This window comes from Bombus pascuorum, chromosome 2, assembly GCF_905332965.1.
Source record: "Bombus pascuorum chromosome 2, iyBomPasc1.1, whole genome shotgun sequence".
Classification (NCBI taxonomy): Eukaryota; Metazoa; Arthropoda; class Insecta; order Hymenoptera; family Apidae; genus Bombus; species Bombus pascuorum.
The window spans coordinates 9,747,044-9,764,277 of NC_083489.1; the positions used below are offsets into that span (position 1 = coordinate 9,747,044).

General features: G+C 49.7%; 1 protein-coding gene across 6 annotated transcripts in view; it reads right to left on the reverse strand.

Moving 5' to 3' along the window:
• Positions 1 to 17,234, reverse strand: part of LOC132916384 (myocardin-related transcription factor B-like) — a 248,310-nt gene that overhangs the window by 25,539 nt on the left and 205,537 nt on the right. For 2 of the 6 annotated variants that reach the window (XM_060976315.1, XM_060976313.1), the window contains exons 1-2: positions 12,840 to 13,992; positions 6,442 to 6,909 (exon numbers count right to left, since the gene is read on the reverse strand). The exons of the other annotated variants lie outside the window; for them this stretch is intronic. In XM_060976315.1, coding sequence (XP_060832298.1) covers positions 6,442 to 6,532 — 91 coding nt within the window. In that variant the 5' untranslated portion in view covers positions 6,533 to 6,909; positions 12,840 to 13,992. Of the gene's footprint in view, positions 1 to 6,441; positions 6,910 to 12,839; positions 13,993 to 17,234 lie in introns of those variants that run through there. 6 annotated transcript variants of the gene reach the window in all.

Genomic DNA, 17,234 nt, shown 5'->3' on the forward strand with positions numbered 1-17,234 from the left:
TTATTCTTAGAGCGAACATCGAGTTGGAAAAACACCGTAAAAACGACAGGTATATTATAGGGGAAACACAATACGGACGCTAAAATATACGCGCGATCAGAGGCGACGAAAACCAAGTTTATGTTTTTATCCTTCACCCTACACGAGTGAATCATCTCTGTGAAAATGGGAACGATGCTGTTTACTTCGATCGGGATTTTGGCATTAAGACGATTGCCATTGCGCGTGATTCTTCTCCTTTCGTATCATCTCTGAATCATCGTTGCGAAAAAAACCCAAAGAATTTTTCGGTTTATGCAACTTGCGGTAACGCGAAACGCAGTCGAGTGGTTCCTTTAATTGTACAGCAAGGCTTCCATCGAAGCTGAGGAAAACACGCTTCATAAAAGCGCCTTTGTATGCATCCCGTACACCCACGTGCCTACTTAACCTCGCTCTCTTCTCCTCCTCTCCGTAGCTCGTACGGCAACAACGTGGATGCTGGCTGCCATCCCTCCAGGTGAAACTGTTTCCTGTGTCGCAAGCCGCGTCTTTCGCTTCAGAAGCGTCTCTCCTCACGTTCCCGCCGCATCGTTTTTCTTTCCTCTTCTTCTTTCGTTTTTTCTTCTTTTTGTTATCTCTGTTGACTCTCGTCAGCCTCTTTGGCGTCTCCACCAAGAATACACAACTTACGCATATTGTATTTTCCAATGAATCGTCGTACTTTTCGCCTCTTACACTTCTTGCCTTCTTCTGTTATCGCGCAATTTCTATTTTGCTTTCGTTTTCCCTTCTCCTTTCATCTTAGCTTTTGGTCAGAAATCCGCGTGCAACGCAACATCACAATCACTTCGCGAAGCCAAAATCCCACAGTTGGACGTTAATTACGCACCTTTATCGCGTCCAGGCCGTTTTCCCTTGCGACACACGCGAAGAAACGATTTCTCTCGCCTCTTCTCTGTTGGCTGTTCCCTCCCTCTCGTCCTTCTCTCCGTTCCACGATCCCTCTGCCCCGCGTCCTCGCATCTCCTCGTCTTCTTTCTCTCGCAGCGCGGTAATATATCTGGCCAGCGTGGGCGGCCCACGTGGGTTTGACAGCTAAGCCCACGGAAACTGGTTACACCCACAAGCGCGCAGGTCGCGCCGCATCGGGAAGAGGCACACGCCAGGTAGGCGCGTTCGCCGCGTCGTCGCTGACACGGCCGATCTTCCCTTGCCGCGGACACGTGGCATCCAGCCCCACCGCGACATCCTTTTAACAAGTTTGAGCTTTATAGTCAGTCGCTGATTTATAGGATTTTTCTTTCTATCTTCTCTTTCTCGATCTCTGCAGCGATAAGTCACTTTCTATTCGAATAAAATAGGTGTGGAGAACAAGTCTCAAGGAGTCGATGAATCGATATCCTTCGAAGGGGTACTAGGTATTCTGAACCGTCGATTTCTATCGAATGACAGGAGTTTTCTCCGGAATGGTTCGGTGTTCAATTTGACGTTCGTCGTCTTTTTTCACTGAACGCTGGTGCTCCCGTATTACGCGTAATGTCGTAGTAAACGTAGCGTCTAATCGACGTTCAACTCGACTTTATAACGCCTTGTATATCTTTGCAACGATACAACCGTTTTTACAACGATCTTCGTCTCTTCGAGAAATTTTTCTCGGAAAAAATCAAGTAATTGTATAAATTGATAATCGATTTCTGCAATGACGTTCGAAATTCGATAGACGATAGGAACCCGATTTCCACGGTGAACCGAGACAATGTAAAAGCAAGGCGTCGGCACGAAAACGACACCCGGCCGGTCAGTGTTGCGCGACCGGGATAGAAAAACGGCGTTGGCAGTGAGCCGCGTGGGCAAGCTGGCGTGTCTAATAAACATAAAGGAGGCAGACTCCGTCGTTACCCGCGTTTCCTTTTTTTTTCCTTCGCCCCTCTCCGTCTCTTTTCCACTCACTCTCTTTCTCTCTCTAGTCTTTTCTTCGACCGGCAGTTTCGACTGTCTCCGCCCCGGTGGCCGCACCTCGTCTCTCGTCCATCGTGCCACCGCGTCGAGCACACCTTCGCGGACAATTAATTTACCTCACGGCGTAGCCCGGAGTCTCGCGAGCTTACAGGCGTAGTTTGCGGCCGGCCGTCCAGAAATGGAGTTGGTTTCGCCGGTTAAGATACGATCGTATACGTACGAGCACACATCCTCGCCGGTAGCGTTGAGAAAAACGCCATAACTTCGAGTCGTATATGGCGGCAATGCACAGGTGCATGCCACCGTGCATCTACCCCCCTCTGGGTCCCACTCCCTTCACCACCGTCACCACCACCGCCGTCAGCCACAGCCATCCACAACAGGCACCCCTTCTTCGTGGACCCTTTTCCTCTTCTCCTCGACCCCGTCGTCACGAGTCGACTCGATCGAACGTGCGCGTAGAATGTCAATTGTTCCTCTCTGCCCTCTCTCTTTCTCTCCCCCCTCCCTCCCAGCTGTTCGACGCCCCCCGTTGCTTATTTTCTTCGCTTCTTTCCCGTCTGTTTTTCGCGCGATCCGGCTCTCTGTTTCTCTCGTAGAGAACTCCCGTTCGCGGTGACGGGCGTCTCTCCATCACCGCCGTCTCTCTTTTCCAACTGATCGGACATCGTAGGAAGGTTGAGACGGTTTGGGAGTGAACGGCGAAAATGGTGAAAAACGGAACGGTGTTAGCGAGTTTGTCGGATTCAGCAGGCTCGAAGGACGCGAGGTCTGTCCGCGTAACAGTCTTGGGAATGGGAGTCGTTGCGTTCTCGCTGTGATATCAAATTCACGTCGATGCTTCTTTCGTCTTGCATTTCTGGCGAAATGGACGACGCAGTTGTTATCATAGAACGTTGGGAATAATTATCTTACGGCTGATCGCACGGTTCTTCTCCAAATTGATAATTTTTATTAATTTTGCCGAACGCGATCTTGGATTATTTGTATTTAACTCGTCGTTGTGCTCTCGCCTGAAACTCGATTGCTATACTTCGACACAAAGCCATCGGGAACATTCTCCATGTCCCTCGAATCTCTTAGTTTCTCTCTTTTGTTGGAGACCCGGTTGGCGGTGGATATCGCGAATCCGGTGTTCCTTGCCGCTCGCTCGACGTCCTTTACCCCTTCTATTATCCTCTCTCCCTCGCGAGTCGGGGCCGGTGCCATTGCTCGGTTGCCAAAGACGAGTGGTAACGAGCAGGTAAAAAATAATTAGTATGTCCGTCGACTCGGTGCTTCTAGAAATAGACCGGTCCGCATAATCATCCGCCGATTCCGAGACCGCTTTGGAAACCTGCCGGCGGCTTTGCGAGCTCTCGAGGTGATACCACACGCCGCGGCCTCGTCGATGTGTAGACCAGCGTACACGCGAGCGCCAACTCGAACGCGGTTGTCGACTACGCGAGGGAATTCGCGAGATAAGACCGCGTAACACCGGTGATGCTGGGACGCGAGCTCGTTATATCACGCGTTGCGGTCTACGCGACACCCAGCTGACGTTTATTAGCCGACTATTGAGATAATGATCTCTTATTAGCCGAGAAATCGAGCGGATCGACGGTAGGATTCACGAACGTGACGACTCTTCACCTCCAAGGGAAGTATCCCTTTTTCCTCAAGTTTATTTGTACTCGTTCTCCTGCGGCGTTGATGTTTGAACGAGAGGTAAGTTGAAACGACGTGCCGACACGCTGTCGAATGAGTATAATAATGGTAATAATTATGGCGTCTTCATTGTACGGGATGCGAGATGGGTAGTTCGAGAGAGGAGTCGCTAGTACAAACACGCCGCGTGAGGTCGATTACTTTCCATTTGTTTTTCTCATCAACGTCGGCTACCGACGTGCAGCTTCTTCGTCGACGGATACGAATATATTCGATCCTGTTATCGTTGGATACATGGACGCGTCCATACGAAGATCAACAACCGTCCACTCAAGAAATAAGTTCGAACATCGAACGAGACAACTTGTACGATTCGAACTTATAAAATCTCATCCTTCTAGTCAGACACGACGTTACAAGGTCGACGGTATAACGTCGTCGAGGAAAGAAACATCGGGGAGGTTGTCGAAAGGAGCGGACGATCCGCGGACAAGCGGCTTCGTCGCGAGGCAAGAAGGTGGAACGCGAGAGGCAACGAAAGACGCGCGCGTGTCGTGTAGACGGCGACTCGGCTTCTCTCTTTCTACCGTTCAGCTTTCTCTCCGGTTCGCTCGCGCTCGCGGCACGCGGTGAGAGCTGAATTTATGAATGAACGAGCGAAGGGCGAGCGTGGGCGAGCCCACGCGCTTTATCATAATCGGAACCTCCGGCCTAGTCACGCCTGCCATAACTGCCTAGGCATAGAGCAAGGTTGCTGGTGAGGTGCTCGCGTGCTCCTAACGCTTCCAGCCGATGCGATGGATGAATGAAATCGCGACCCATTCACCGGGTTATACGATTGCGAAATCACCCTTTCTCGCTGGAACGCGCCTCTAGTCTTTGGTATTCTAATTTATTCCAAAGTTCGAAGCGTAGCTTCGTGATCGAGGGTCGAGCAACGCGACGCGTGTCGCCGTCTGATACGCTTCACGTTAGTTTGGAGTTTGGACGTTTCTGTCGAGTTCTCCCACTCCACAGACGTGGCTCGTGCTCTTCTTCGATTCGTTTCACAGCAAACGTAATTGCGATAGACGCGAGGAAGCGCTGGTGAATGAACGAAGGGCACGCGTGGGCCGTGACAACCTACGATGCGCTTCGTTGATGAAATCGGCGCTACCGATCCGGCTATTGCGACGCAGTTTTCTTCGGAATCGTGTCATCCGCGTCAAGTCGTCGACTATTCATAATTCCCGCACGAGATACTACAATGAATGACCCGTTTACAAACCGGACCGTCGTGTTTCTCAATGACATTTCAGGAACAACTGGTTAAAAATCGTTAGATCGAAACGTTGTCCGTGTCCTCCAGTGCCTCTTAACTGTGTCGTATGGGACGATCGAATCAGCGAATATTCAGAGTGGAAGATGCAGAGAGCAACAAAATTGCATCACACTCGATCGATCCGAAACTGCATAAAAGCACGACATTTGAATATTCACGTAGGTGTTCGGTGATTTACGCACGGACGAGTCTAATTTTACGTCGAAGGTCGGGCCGCCATCTTTCAATTGCGCCAACGAGATAATCGCTTGCGATACGTCGCGAAATCACCCTCCTCTTCGAGGATGCGTTTGCAAACGAACCTCCTCTTCGATCTAACGTGTCAGATTCACGCGGAAGAGGAGTCGAAACCACAAACCGGGAAGAGGCTCGTGGAGCGAGGATTCCTAATTATCAACAACAGATCCTATTCCGCGGATTTTCTTCGTCGAGGAACTTGGAGATGACGGCTGAACGCAAGCAGAATGAATAATCCATGGGGCACGCTTCGGGACAATGTACGCATCCTACACAGGAATTTCAGGTGTTTCGACTAACGAGCGATTTGCATGAAACAACGAGGACGCCCGGCCACAGGGAGCCGGAGCGAACCAGTTTCGGATCGGTCTGGAATACATTCGTAACTCTTTAAACGCGCGTAATCCGACAGGCTCGATCTCGCGCGAAATCCTTCTTTGTTTCTCGTTCCTCATTCTCGAACGAAAATACTCTAATTACGGTTTGTAACAGCCGCGTTACCTCTCTGTCTCGAGATGTTTCATTACCAACTCACTTTGGCTGCGTTCGTTGGCATCTCGTAATTACACCGGTCACCATGCGCTCGATACCATCTTGTCCGGTTTAACCAGGAACTTTGACGCGATACAGCAAAATTGCACGCAGCACTCGGAGGAAATCTATGCGAAACGAATTCAATGTTCCACGAACGGTAGAAGTTACCATTAAATTGTATAGTATGTAACGTTAGTACGTAAGTAAGTAGTATGTAACGAAGAGATACGTAGATAACAATTCCTCGTCGATGATCTAAGAACGTTTATGAGTAGTTTCTCAGAGTTAATCTGCAGCGGAACGTTTATACTACTAATTCATGACTTATTTCCGTGACGTTCTCTATTCACCGTGAATTGTAGCTTTTTTTGCCAGGACGTTGTACTGATTTTCCCCGGTTTCCCGCGAACGTACCGGGACTCATGTGGAGCAACGCGTTCCGAGGAACGCATCTATCGCCACCAATTATCGCAACCACCGACAGGTGGATGGGATTGCAACGCGGAAAGACAACGGCCGGGTAGAAAAAAAGTGGCGAGCGTTTCCTTCGTTGCGGGAGTTGTGCGAAACGTTCTGTCAGTCGACAGTTTAATTCTTTCGCTACCCCGTATGAAATTTCTCGTGGAATGTTAAGATTCGACGTTTGTTTTCGCGTTGGATTTTGAAAGTGGAAACTTTTACGATCATATAAGAATAACGTAATAAACATAGTACCTATTTCTTTCTTTCTATTTTAAAGAAAAAATCTAAAGAAACGTTACCTTTGTCGCGCTTGATGCGTCTGCAAATGGCACACATGCGACGCACGCAATGTTGCCTCTCGAGCTTCTGCTCCGTGTCCAAGGTAACCATGATTGATGGATATTTTTCAATAAATAAACTTTTCCTTCTTTCTGTCCTATACGTACGAATATACACTACGCGCGCGCTCGCACGCGCGTGTTTGTTTGTGTATTACTATGCGTTCGAAATTTCACTGACAAGTCTTCTGGTCATCGAGGCGCGATCGTTGGTTTGTGTTTCCTTCGACTTAGCACTGTCACAGACCGGATATCCGTATTAATAATTCCAACACTCGGCGAGCACTAAGTTTCACATATTATCACAGCTGATCTGATTATCCACGGACACTGACTAGATAGAATCCTTTTGTCTTGGTAACGATGTCGCTGACGGAAATTCACATGGCTTCTCGTCACTATACTTGACGCTCCAGTAGTTGGCGGTTCCTGTAAGCATCGACTTTGAAAATCGATTCCCCCGACGAGACGAGTCTCGTCGACGATCGACACTTTTTGTCCGAGTACTGCTGTTACTTGGAAATCCTCAAACACTCGGTATAAAAATGTTACACGAGTTAAACTTGCAAATAATTTTCTTCGGGGATTTTAAGTTCGCAGTACTCGGCGGTCCGTAATCTGCTCTTTTCTTCGTCTTCGTCGTTGCCTCTACTGGAATGCTTGTTCCTCGATACTTTTACAAAGTGCGTATGCACGCGATTACATTTTTAAACGCCGGTCACTTAATTAATCGTCAACATTTAAACAATCGGTCGTTGTGATATAACACTTTCTCCTGGCTTCCTCTTAATTGCAGCGCGACGTGGCGTTCGGTTTGAATTTCACGCGCGTTTTCTCTTCGCCCGTTGCGCGCACGTACACGAGAATTGATTTCACCTCTGTATCTCTGGTTATCCGCGCGCGACTGTCGCGTTTCGCGCGATCCTCTCGACTAAGCGGTTCGCTAATAACTACGCCTAATCGACGCGATGATGACGAATCGCGTCGCGTAAGCTCGCTCACCGCGCGAACAATAAAATTGCGGTGGATCGAGCAGGCTCCGCCCATTAAACAGAAATTACTACCTATAATTTGATATGTGACAGCTACGGAATCAAAGTTAATCGACTGGGGATAGAAACGATTGAAAAATCGTTTTCCCAGTCGATGACATACCCTGACGCGGCTTGTCACACTCAACTATGAACGAGCAAAGAAAAACGAGGAGAATGAAGGAGCGAAATACCCGTGAGACGATTAGAAGAGACAGGCGTGGTAGCGTTTCGGTCCATCGAAATCTTTCCGTCTCATCCATCCCGTGAAGCGTCCTTGGCTCGCATTCTCGACCTCGCTACCACGGTCCAAGTGGTCACGGCTAATTAAGCTTAATTCAATTTAATTAATCCCCGATCTCTGGCCCTTGGTCTGCGCGCGGGCAATTAGCGGTGGGCAAGAATCAGCTGGCCTAATCGTCTCAAATTAATAGAGTTCAGGGTGGCAGCAACGCGAGGATGCTCCGTTTCTTTTTTCTTTTTTTTCGCCTCTGCTCTTGCTCGCTTGTCTTCTCGTTTTTTCATCTTTCTTTTTCCATCTGGTTTCTGGCTCGGGTCAGTTGGACGCGTGGGCGGCGTTTCGCCGCTGCACACCGCGAAATTACGGTGAATTATCGACGGGCCGGGAAACGGCTGGTTGGAGGCGCTTCGTGGAACTTTCGAAAACGTGAGAGATACGCTTGCCCGGCGGCTGACTATTCAGAAAAATCATGGGGAGTGAAAGCAAGGTAAAAAATGTCGGCGCTCGCATGGAAAATCCTCGCGGTGCTTTCCTCGCGAATCACCGATTTCACCATGTTTACGCGAAATTTTGGTCGAAAATGGATCAATCTTGAAAACGCTATATCGAAGAAGCTATCGTATAATTAAATCGGTAATTTACGAGAACGATAAACATTACCATTAAGATAAAATACGACTAGAACTTGCCACCTTGAAGTACCACGTTTATAGTCAGAGCTCGACGACAATCAATTATCCTATATGGAAAACGTAAACAGTCCCTACCTCGTAGATACTCGTGTAAGACATTACGCGCTATTACCAACGAATCGATTTATCAGTCTCGCACATAATTAACACCTTATATTTCTCGAAACGTATTCAATGTCCCTACGACATCTATGCGAACATAATTTCAACTATAAAAGTAAATTGCGAATAAAAAGAAGGAAAGTTAATGCACTCTTTCCTGGTCGATTAACACCCGACGCGGTGTCTGGAGACATCGATGCCCGCAAAGCGATGCGCCACGCGGCGCGCAATCGCAGTATGCGTGCGGCAGTAGTGGCGGCGACGGCGAAGACGTGACAAAAGTTTCGCCACCGGACGTTGCTTTTCGTCGACAGGGCTTAATAACCATCATCGGCAGAGTATTAAAACGCGGCGCGCACGAGAAGGCTGAAAGCGACAGTGAAAGTTGACAAAACACACTGGAACGTTCTCGACGTGCGTTCGCCGTGCACCCACGCACCAACGTTTAATTAACACCGAAATTATTGAAGCCTGAGCGCGATCACGCGGAGATACGTGCGGTCACGCGCACTAAATAAGCGCCCACGTAATCACACGATTTTCTTCCCCTCTCCCCGATTATTATGTACATTTTTAATTATCCGAGAGCTTCGTCGTCGCCCACCAGAGTCGCATATTTTCGCGTTTACGTTCGATCGTTCGTCGTCTTTATGCGAATCCTACATCAAAGGTTTCGTAACTTTTCGCAAGATCTGTTGACGTTTTACGTCTACCTGTTTCGATAAATTTTGCGAGTCACGTTATCACGAATTTAGAATTATTTCCAGTTGATTTGGAGTTTGTTGTTGCGTGCACCCACGAGGCGCTTGAATATTTTATGCCATTCGTATGTTAATAATTTCGAAAGTTTTCGATAATCTCTGGTTTATTTCATCGATTTCGTGTTCTACAGCACAGAAAACGACGATGTATTCGCTTCCTACACTAATTGATACGTAATATCAGCTTCTTGATGCCTTGTTTCCTCCAGACTCAGCCTATTATCGCAACAATTTCCCAACGTATACTTAGCACGATCCGATTCCACGTTTCTCCCAATTCGTAGCCGCAGCTCTACGGTCGCGTTAACGTTCCCTTAAGTATCAGTTTGCGCGTATTACCGCGGCCAGCGCGCTATTAACCAACATTATCGCGTTATCGCGGTCGATTACGCAATGCCAATCACTTCTACCAGATTACTGTTGCCGTGGATCGAGCGTGCGCCACGTGATTACTGTAATCACTGTTATAACCCCGGGATGGAGGATCGAGAACGGGACACTGGCGTATACGTTAGTTCGTTAACGCACGATCGCGACACGGCGAATCGTTTCGTCTCGATTTTCAACCTACTTATCACGATATTCAACCGGACATCGTTATTAACCGGCGGCTCGGCAATCCGATCCATTAATCCGCGACGCTTTTCTGCCGTTTACCTCGCCTCGTTTAATTAACCGTAGCCGGGTTAATAACGCAATTTGTTACTTTAATGACTTATCGAGTTACGACATTAACACACTGCACACTATTAGCGTTATAATCACTTCGAGGGCTAAGGTAGAATCTCGCGCAAAGAATCTTGTCTATCGACTCCTCCCCTTTCCGATATTCGTACGACCAAAGAAAATTAACGCAGGTTGCATGATTTTAAGAATCTGTATTTTCAGAATTATGCGAACGTGACGGATCTTTCAAGTATAAATAAAAAATTCTTATTTAATCAGTTATAACGTTGTGATATAAAGTTGAATAACGTTAGAGCGATGGAACTCATAACCTATATAATCAAACAATTATAGAAACAAGGGATTCGTACAAAATGACGTAAGCGGTAATGACGTTCGTTTAGAAAGAAATCGACATTATCGAGGCAGATCGCACTCGAGTCTGATAAAAGCGGCTCGTCAGCCGAATTTCTCGAGAAAAAGTAAAGGGGGTTGCGAAAGAGAAATCGGACGGCGGACCCTCCTGATGTCGGAGAGGAATCGCTTGGCCCCTCCCACGAGGTTCCCTGGCGGCTGCCTCGGCCTCGACACGCATTTCCAAAGACTCTTTTCATCGTCACGGACCCATCAGCCCCCGAGTACCGTCGATTCTTATCTGATCGTGCCGATCTTCTCATGATCTTTCACTACGGCTCTCGCGTACGAATTTATTCTCGCGGCTCCTCGAAACGTTATTGGACCGGTGCTGGATACGAAACGTTACCAACGACCGTTCTCGATACATCTCCGATTCGACGCTATCGCTCGATTCCTATGCGACGTGCGTTTCGATCTTATCGGCCGACAACTGACAATCAAGGATTCACGATTTCACGAAAGTGGGCGAGTGAAACGCGCTGGTAACAACGACTCAATAAAGTCGCGTCGAGAACTCCGTGAAGTACAACGAATTTTCGGAACAACGATTTATCGGAAATCAAACTGAAGAACGTCGTTCGAAGTTCGATCGCGGTTGAAGCACCTGTCCGAGAAAATCATCGCGACCGGTGAAAGCGAATCAGCTAAACCAAAATGCCCACTGTCTTCGCCAACCGACACGAGTTTTCAACGAAACCGGATCCAGCTCATCGAGCGAATATTCCAGTCGTTGAAACACTGACAGGTCTCGCTACTTCGAGTAAGTCTCCAAAGAGAAAAGAGTTACTTTATAAGCTGGGTACCGATACATTCTAGCAAACACTGCCGGGACAGCTGAGGCTCGACATCGTTAAACGCTGGAGAAGTCGAGTGGAAGGCAAATCGTGACAAAAACTTAGTCCCACCGAGAGACATCGTTAACGATGTCCAGCCAATTAAACGAGCTGCCGCGAACGCGTAACTCCCGAAAGCCGGGCGGCAAAGGATTAAAAGCCCCCTGCCGGTGGACGAGGAAATCGGAAGGACGATCAGAAAGTTAAAACTGGTGGTGGCACGGCCGAGTCATAAGGACGGACGTGTTTGCGAAACGAGGTAGATCGAATCCGATCACGATTCAATTAATATCCGACGCGGTGCGGCGGACCGCTGGTTGATTTAATTATCAGATTCTGGCTGACCGATAGGAATCGCTTCATTAAGGCGAGCGGTCCGCGGGGAAAGAACCGCCCGGAGAAGATGCATAAGCCACGTGTTCGATCTTCGTTCTCGCGGCCCTCCCCTCGTCATCGGTGCGCGTCCCTCGCGAGGTTATTTATCGAACTGCCTTCCGCCGCATCGGGATTCGCCGTGCCATAAATTTCTGTCCGGCCACTCGTTAGCGGGACCGATTTATTCCCGAGATGATGCCCACGGACACGTTTTCAGACGTCCGGTTTGACGCTCGAAAATAGCCCGAACCAACAACGGGACCGTTCCGTTTGGAAATCGCGTTCGAACCAAACAGAACTACAGATCCCTTCCAGTGGCAGTTGTTCAGCGTGATGCTATCGAATCAGGTCGAAATATCGTTGTAAACATCGTCTGTCCGTTTCGACGATTCGATGGAACTCCACTCGACTTCCGTCGCGCAAAATCCACTTAATCAAACAGAACGCATGGACGAGCCTCTGTTTTATTGAAACACGTCACGCGATAGATAGCAATAAAAGGCGGTGATAGGAACGGAGGTGCGAACACGAAGGTGGAACAACCCGAGACGACAACAAACACACACTCGAGATGGATTCGCACCCAGATACGGAAGTAGTAACGATCAGCAGCGAGACCTGGGCGAAACCCTTTCATTATCCGAGGGTCATTAGCCTGTCGTTAGGGAAGAACCGTGCGAATCATCCGCGATTTCGACGGGACGTGACAGCTCGGCTGCCACGCTTCTACGTCGAACGTACGCGAGCTTTTAACCAGTTTACGCGAGTCTCGTGGTCTTTAATACGCGTTTTTTACTGCGAAAGGCGACGTCGTAAAAATGTTCGACCAGCTGTACGGACACTCGATGCTCGTTGTCTCGCGTCCGATTTTATCGTCACGTTTCACGGTCTTAATAGTGGTTTATCGGTGTTTCGAGTCTCGGTGATTTGTTGCGCGATTAAAGGAAGAACACGATTTGGGAAAGAAACGACTGGAACGCGACACGATTTTTCCATCGACGTCTTGGCCATCAGCTGACGTACGTCACTGAGATATCTCTGTTCGAAACATACCCGGCTATCGTATTATCAAATGATTTTACTCCTTCGTTTTCGCATAAAAGCGTGCAAAGTACTTGTTCTCTCATTTGAGAAATCACTGCGATTAGGTGAGTCGAACACACTAGCACGATGCAACTCCTGCAGAGGCACAGACGACACGGAAGAGCAGACTATCGACGAGATAACGACAGGATGCGCACCATTCAGTTTCGTCCGCGAAGAGCAGCCGGAGCGTCGGCGGTCGAGCATGTTAGGAGAGGCCTCGTTGATCGAGGTGCGGGTGCGGCGGTGACAAGACAGGCGACTGGATCGACACGTTGACACACACCATCGACGCACAAGCCACAACTCCACTCTCGAGAAGAAGTCTCTTTCCGAGACATGAACGTCGGTCGATGTTCTCGGTCGACCTGGACGCGTACGTACTGTATAGCTGGATTCACAAAAGAATGAGAAACACTCGTGATCCGCGGGAATCCGGTCAGCCGGTGCAACAAACTCTCTTCTGTTTTACTCGGTCACCCACGAAAATTCTTCCTCTGCTCGTCGGTGAAACCCTACGGGGTATCGCGGCACGGTGACACGCGCGGTCGCCGGGGTAACCGTGTTCGCGCACTATAAATACACACACCGAGGGTCGCTAGAACGCGCGATCGAGCGCGCACGTGGCGAAGAAACTCGCACTCGCGACACACAGCTTCTACAGCTTGACGCGGGTGGAACACTCGCGGCTGTCCAAGCAAAGAGGAAGAGTATCTTCTGGAGGAGGATGGCCGCGGGGGTGGGCTACGCGGCGAGATCGATCGACGGATCGCCGATCGATCGGTGGCTCGATGCGGTGGCTGGTGTCGCGCGGTAGAGCGCGACGTGTCGCGGCACGACACGCGATAGAAATGGGGAAAAAGGGAGAGCGAGAGAAAGACGGGTGGCAAACGGACGGACAGAGAGGGATAAAAAGGAGAGAGAGAGGCGGAGAGAGGGAGGGAGAAAGCACGCGCTTCCTGGGAGAGAGTGCGATCTGCGCCCGGTCTCTCGGCTCGTCTCTGACTGGTGTTGTGTGCGCCGCTCACGAGAGAGCACAGCCCGTGCGCTGCGTGCTGCTACACGGCCTGGGGGCCACGTGACACGGTCCCCTGCAGGAGGTAGGACCGCTTCGTCGCTTAGCGTCTCTACCCCACCGTGCGTATATGCGTCGGCGCGCGTGTTTATGCGATTTGCGCGCCAGTGTGGAGCGCGCGTGTGGGCCGCATTACGACCGCTGGCCCGTGACACCGAGCCCACGGCGGAGGGAGAGGCCCTGCTCCCGCTCCGCGCTCGTGGAAACGCGAAACCTTCGCCGCGATTCACGCGTATTCCTCTGATTCGAGATCCGAACGAACTGCCAAAGCGTACAAAACCGGCACCACGATGATGCTTCGTGATCGCGGGTGGATCGTCTGCTTTTTCCTCGCCATCCGATGCGGCAACTAGCGACGTCGTGAAAATCTCGCATATCCGCATTCGATGGCTACACTCTCGAAACGCTAAGAAAGAAGCTTCAAAGAGAAATCGAACGAAAGGGCAAGATTTCGTACGACGGAAAAGAGGGAGAAGAAGAGAGAGCCACTGTCGTGGCATCCCGTGCAGCGAGTGCAAAACGATGCAGAGGCGGGTCGAGGGGAATCGTTGAGAACTACTCCGCGATACGGTGGTGGGGTTGCATGGGTCTGGTGGGAGGAGGGGGCAGCATCGAGTGGGAGGACTGGGCCCGCAGGCCCCGTTCCACGTTCCAACGGAGTGGGGGTGCCGTGTCTGTCCCTCTCTCTCTTGATCAGGGCCTCTTTCTCCGCTGTCGGACGGGGGGATCGTAAAGAATAGGGGTGGGGCGGCCTACGACCCCGCCAGGCGCGTGCCCCGAGTCAGCTCGTATGCTCTACCGCGCACGATTGATAACGAGCCGTGGCGTACCGCAGTGGTTTACTGCTGCGAATTTTTCGGCTGGCCGCCGAACGACCCCTAACTCATTTCTGCGCGGCGCCCGTTTGCTCGTTCGCTCGGTCTGGCCAGCGGCAGCGATTCGGGCCCCGGTAGCGCCGCGCTCTCGAACCTTGACCGACTCGGGCCTCTCGGTCGCTTACGTAAAAACCAGAGCCGCCGTTTTGCACGAGGTCAGCTCGAATGGATCGTAAATTATCAAGATTTAGACGACGAGTATCCGTTGCAGCGTCGATCGTTCGGCCGACCGCCTTGCTGGTTATTTTTGCCAAACGGCGGCGCACGATACAAATTGTTTACGCTTTTCGAGTAGTTGGTACACGTTTTTCTTGCCTGCGGTAAACGACAGCAAACGAGAAATCGCGCGCGAAACGAATCGATTTCATAGTAACGGTCTATTCATATTGCCAAACCAGTCTATTTTCCGCTTGATGCGAACGCACGTTGCGCGACGAAATCTTACGTATCGCGCTTACAACGATGATCGTCATAAAGACATTAGGTTCCGTCATCGCGATATCGCGAGTTTTCCTCCATAGAACGACGAGACAACGTCGAGACGAGTGCCGGCCTTCCGGCTGACGCTCAGGCTTTACGCGGCTCGAGGAAGATGACGGAACGAGGACTGCATCGCGACTGTTATTTATAGAAGACTGAAGAAGATCGTAAGCTAATGGTTATATAAATAGTGCATCACGCGCGGTCTCAACTTTTTAACCGGAAGGAAAACTCCTCGGGGCTGCTTTAAAAGCGGTTCGTAAAGGAGGATCATAAATCCGGGCCTCGTTCAATGTGCCGCGGTCGGGGTGAGTGTCGCGCACAAACGATTATCCGCCGGTGAACACGAGCTGTAAAAAGTACACGAAAGCGAAGAGAACACGGCGCGTGATAGGATTACCCGATGAACTGGGGAGAGGCCCCGAAAAGCCCTCGAGGAAGTACGGACTTCCGCGAAACGCCGATGGAATCTTAAGCGATCATCTGTCCCGTTTGCATCTTTCAGACTTGTCACATGGTCTGTGACGTTGAAAGCTGCCTCCTTCTTATTTTTAAATACCCTTTACATTTAGTTACTCAAAACACTATCGCGTGATCATCGGCGTGATTAACGCAGCAGGGAAGTAACGAGGCCGAATTAATTTGCACGCTTTATTTAAAAGATCGTCTAAACTTTGCCAGAGAAATTGCAAAGATAATCATTCGGCGTGATACGATGTATGTTCGGAATATCGGGGTCCGGATCGAACAGGATCGTCTGACCGGAAGTGGTCGCCCACGCGACCGATTCACCCATGATAAGTTGGCGCCGGGGTGGGGACCCCAGATACGCGTGTTGGCGAACAAGCGTGGCGTGCTCGTCGCCGATCGGGTTCAGCTCGCCCACCGCTGTGTGTTTTGTAAATCGAAAAGTCGATTTCGGAATTGCTCGCTACCGCCTACGTGGCCAGCATTTTCGGCGGTTACCGAAACAACGTCCGGCTTCGCCTACGTTTGGGGCTCAACGGCCAGAAGGGCGTCATCCGAACTTCTGAATCCTGATCTCATAACGCGCTTCGAAAGCTAACTCCGAATAATGTTTTGATCTACAACGAGTGTTCGCAAACATTCGTGGTATTTGAGGACAAGATGATTAATCGGCTGACGATATATGACGCGACGGATAATTTCTCTTCGCTTAGAATTTGTTTAAATATTTACGCAAATAAATGTGAAAGTTTCGAGTATCAAGTCACACGACTACGACGTACCAGAAACGGATAAAAACAAAATCGTTAAAGAGACAAAGAAGGTGTATAAAACGTGTCAAGGGACTGTGAGTTTCGCACTGCCGAGTGGGAACAGGCGTGAAATCGAAAGAAGCCTCGCGGAATGGTAAGTCGACGAGTGGATGTTATTGACAGTCGGTTTTTCGTCGCGGTGGATTATGAAAACAGGACTTAGGCAGCGACAGACGAGCATTCTCCTTGACAAATCATTCCGATTGCAACGTCGCCCTTCTTATCCGCTTATTACACAGGCCCAGACCGTGGGACTGGCCGATGCAACGACACGGTTAGTGTCTAACGAGCCGCTGTGCCATCCACGTTCTCGTTTTGCTGTCCGATAATCCGGCCACGGATCGAATATTAAGCCCGACCTGTTGAAAATACGATGACACTTCGAGAACTGTGGTGCGACTCGAGCTCCAGGGACCCCTCGTCGGTGTCGAAGTCACGTTGGGTTTAACTAAATCTATCGGGGGTCAGTAAATATATCGTTCCGTCTTAACATACACCAGATTTAGCATCGATGCTCGTGACTTCCACGAAAACAAAGAAAAGAAAATCAAAGAAAAAGCAAAGAAATCTAAACAATTGTAATTACCGAGAAAACATGTAACCAAAGAAGTTGGTTAGACCGCTAATTAAAACAATGCAGAGGTTACGAAACTGCTGGAACGCAACAGTTTCCACGAAAACCACAACCGCTTGCACATGTTTAACGTATATCGCCAATTCGTCTCCGAAAGTATTTCACTTTGCATGATACGCATCGTGTTAAACTGTACAGAAAATAATTAACTATTAACGAACGCCTAACACCAACTTCGCGAGAGAACCGAGAAATTATCTCTAAAGTCG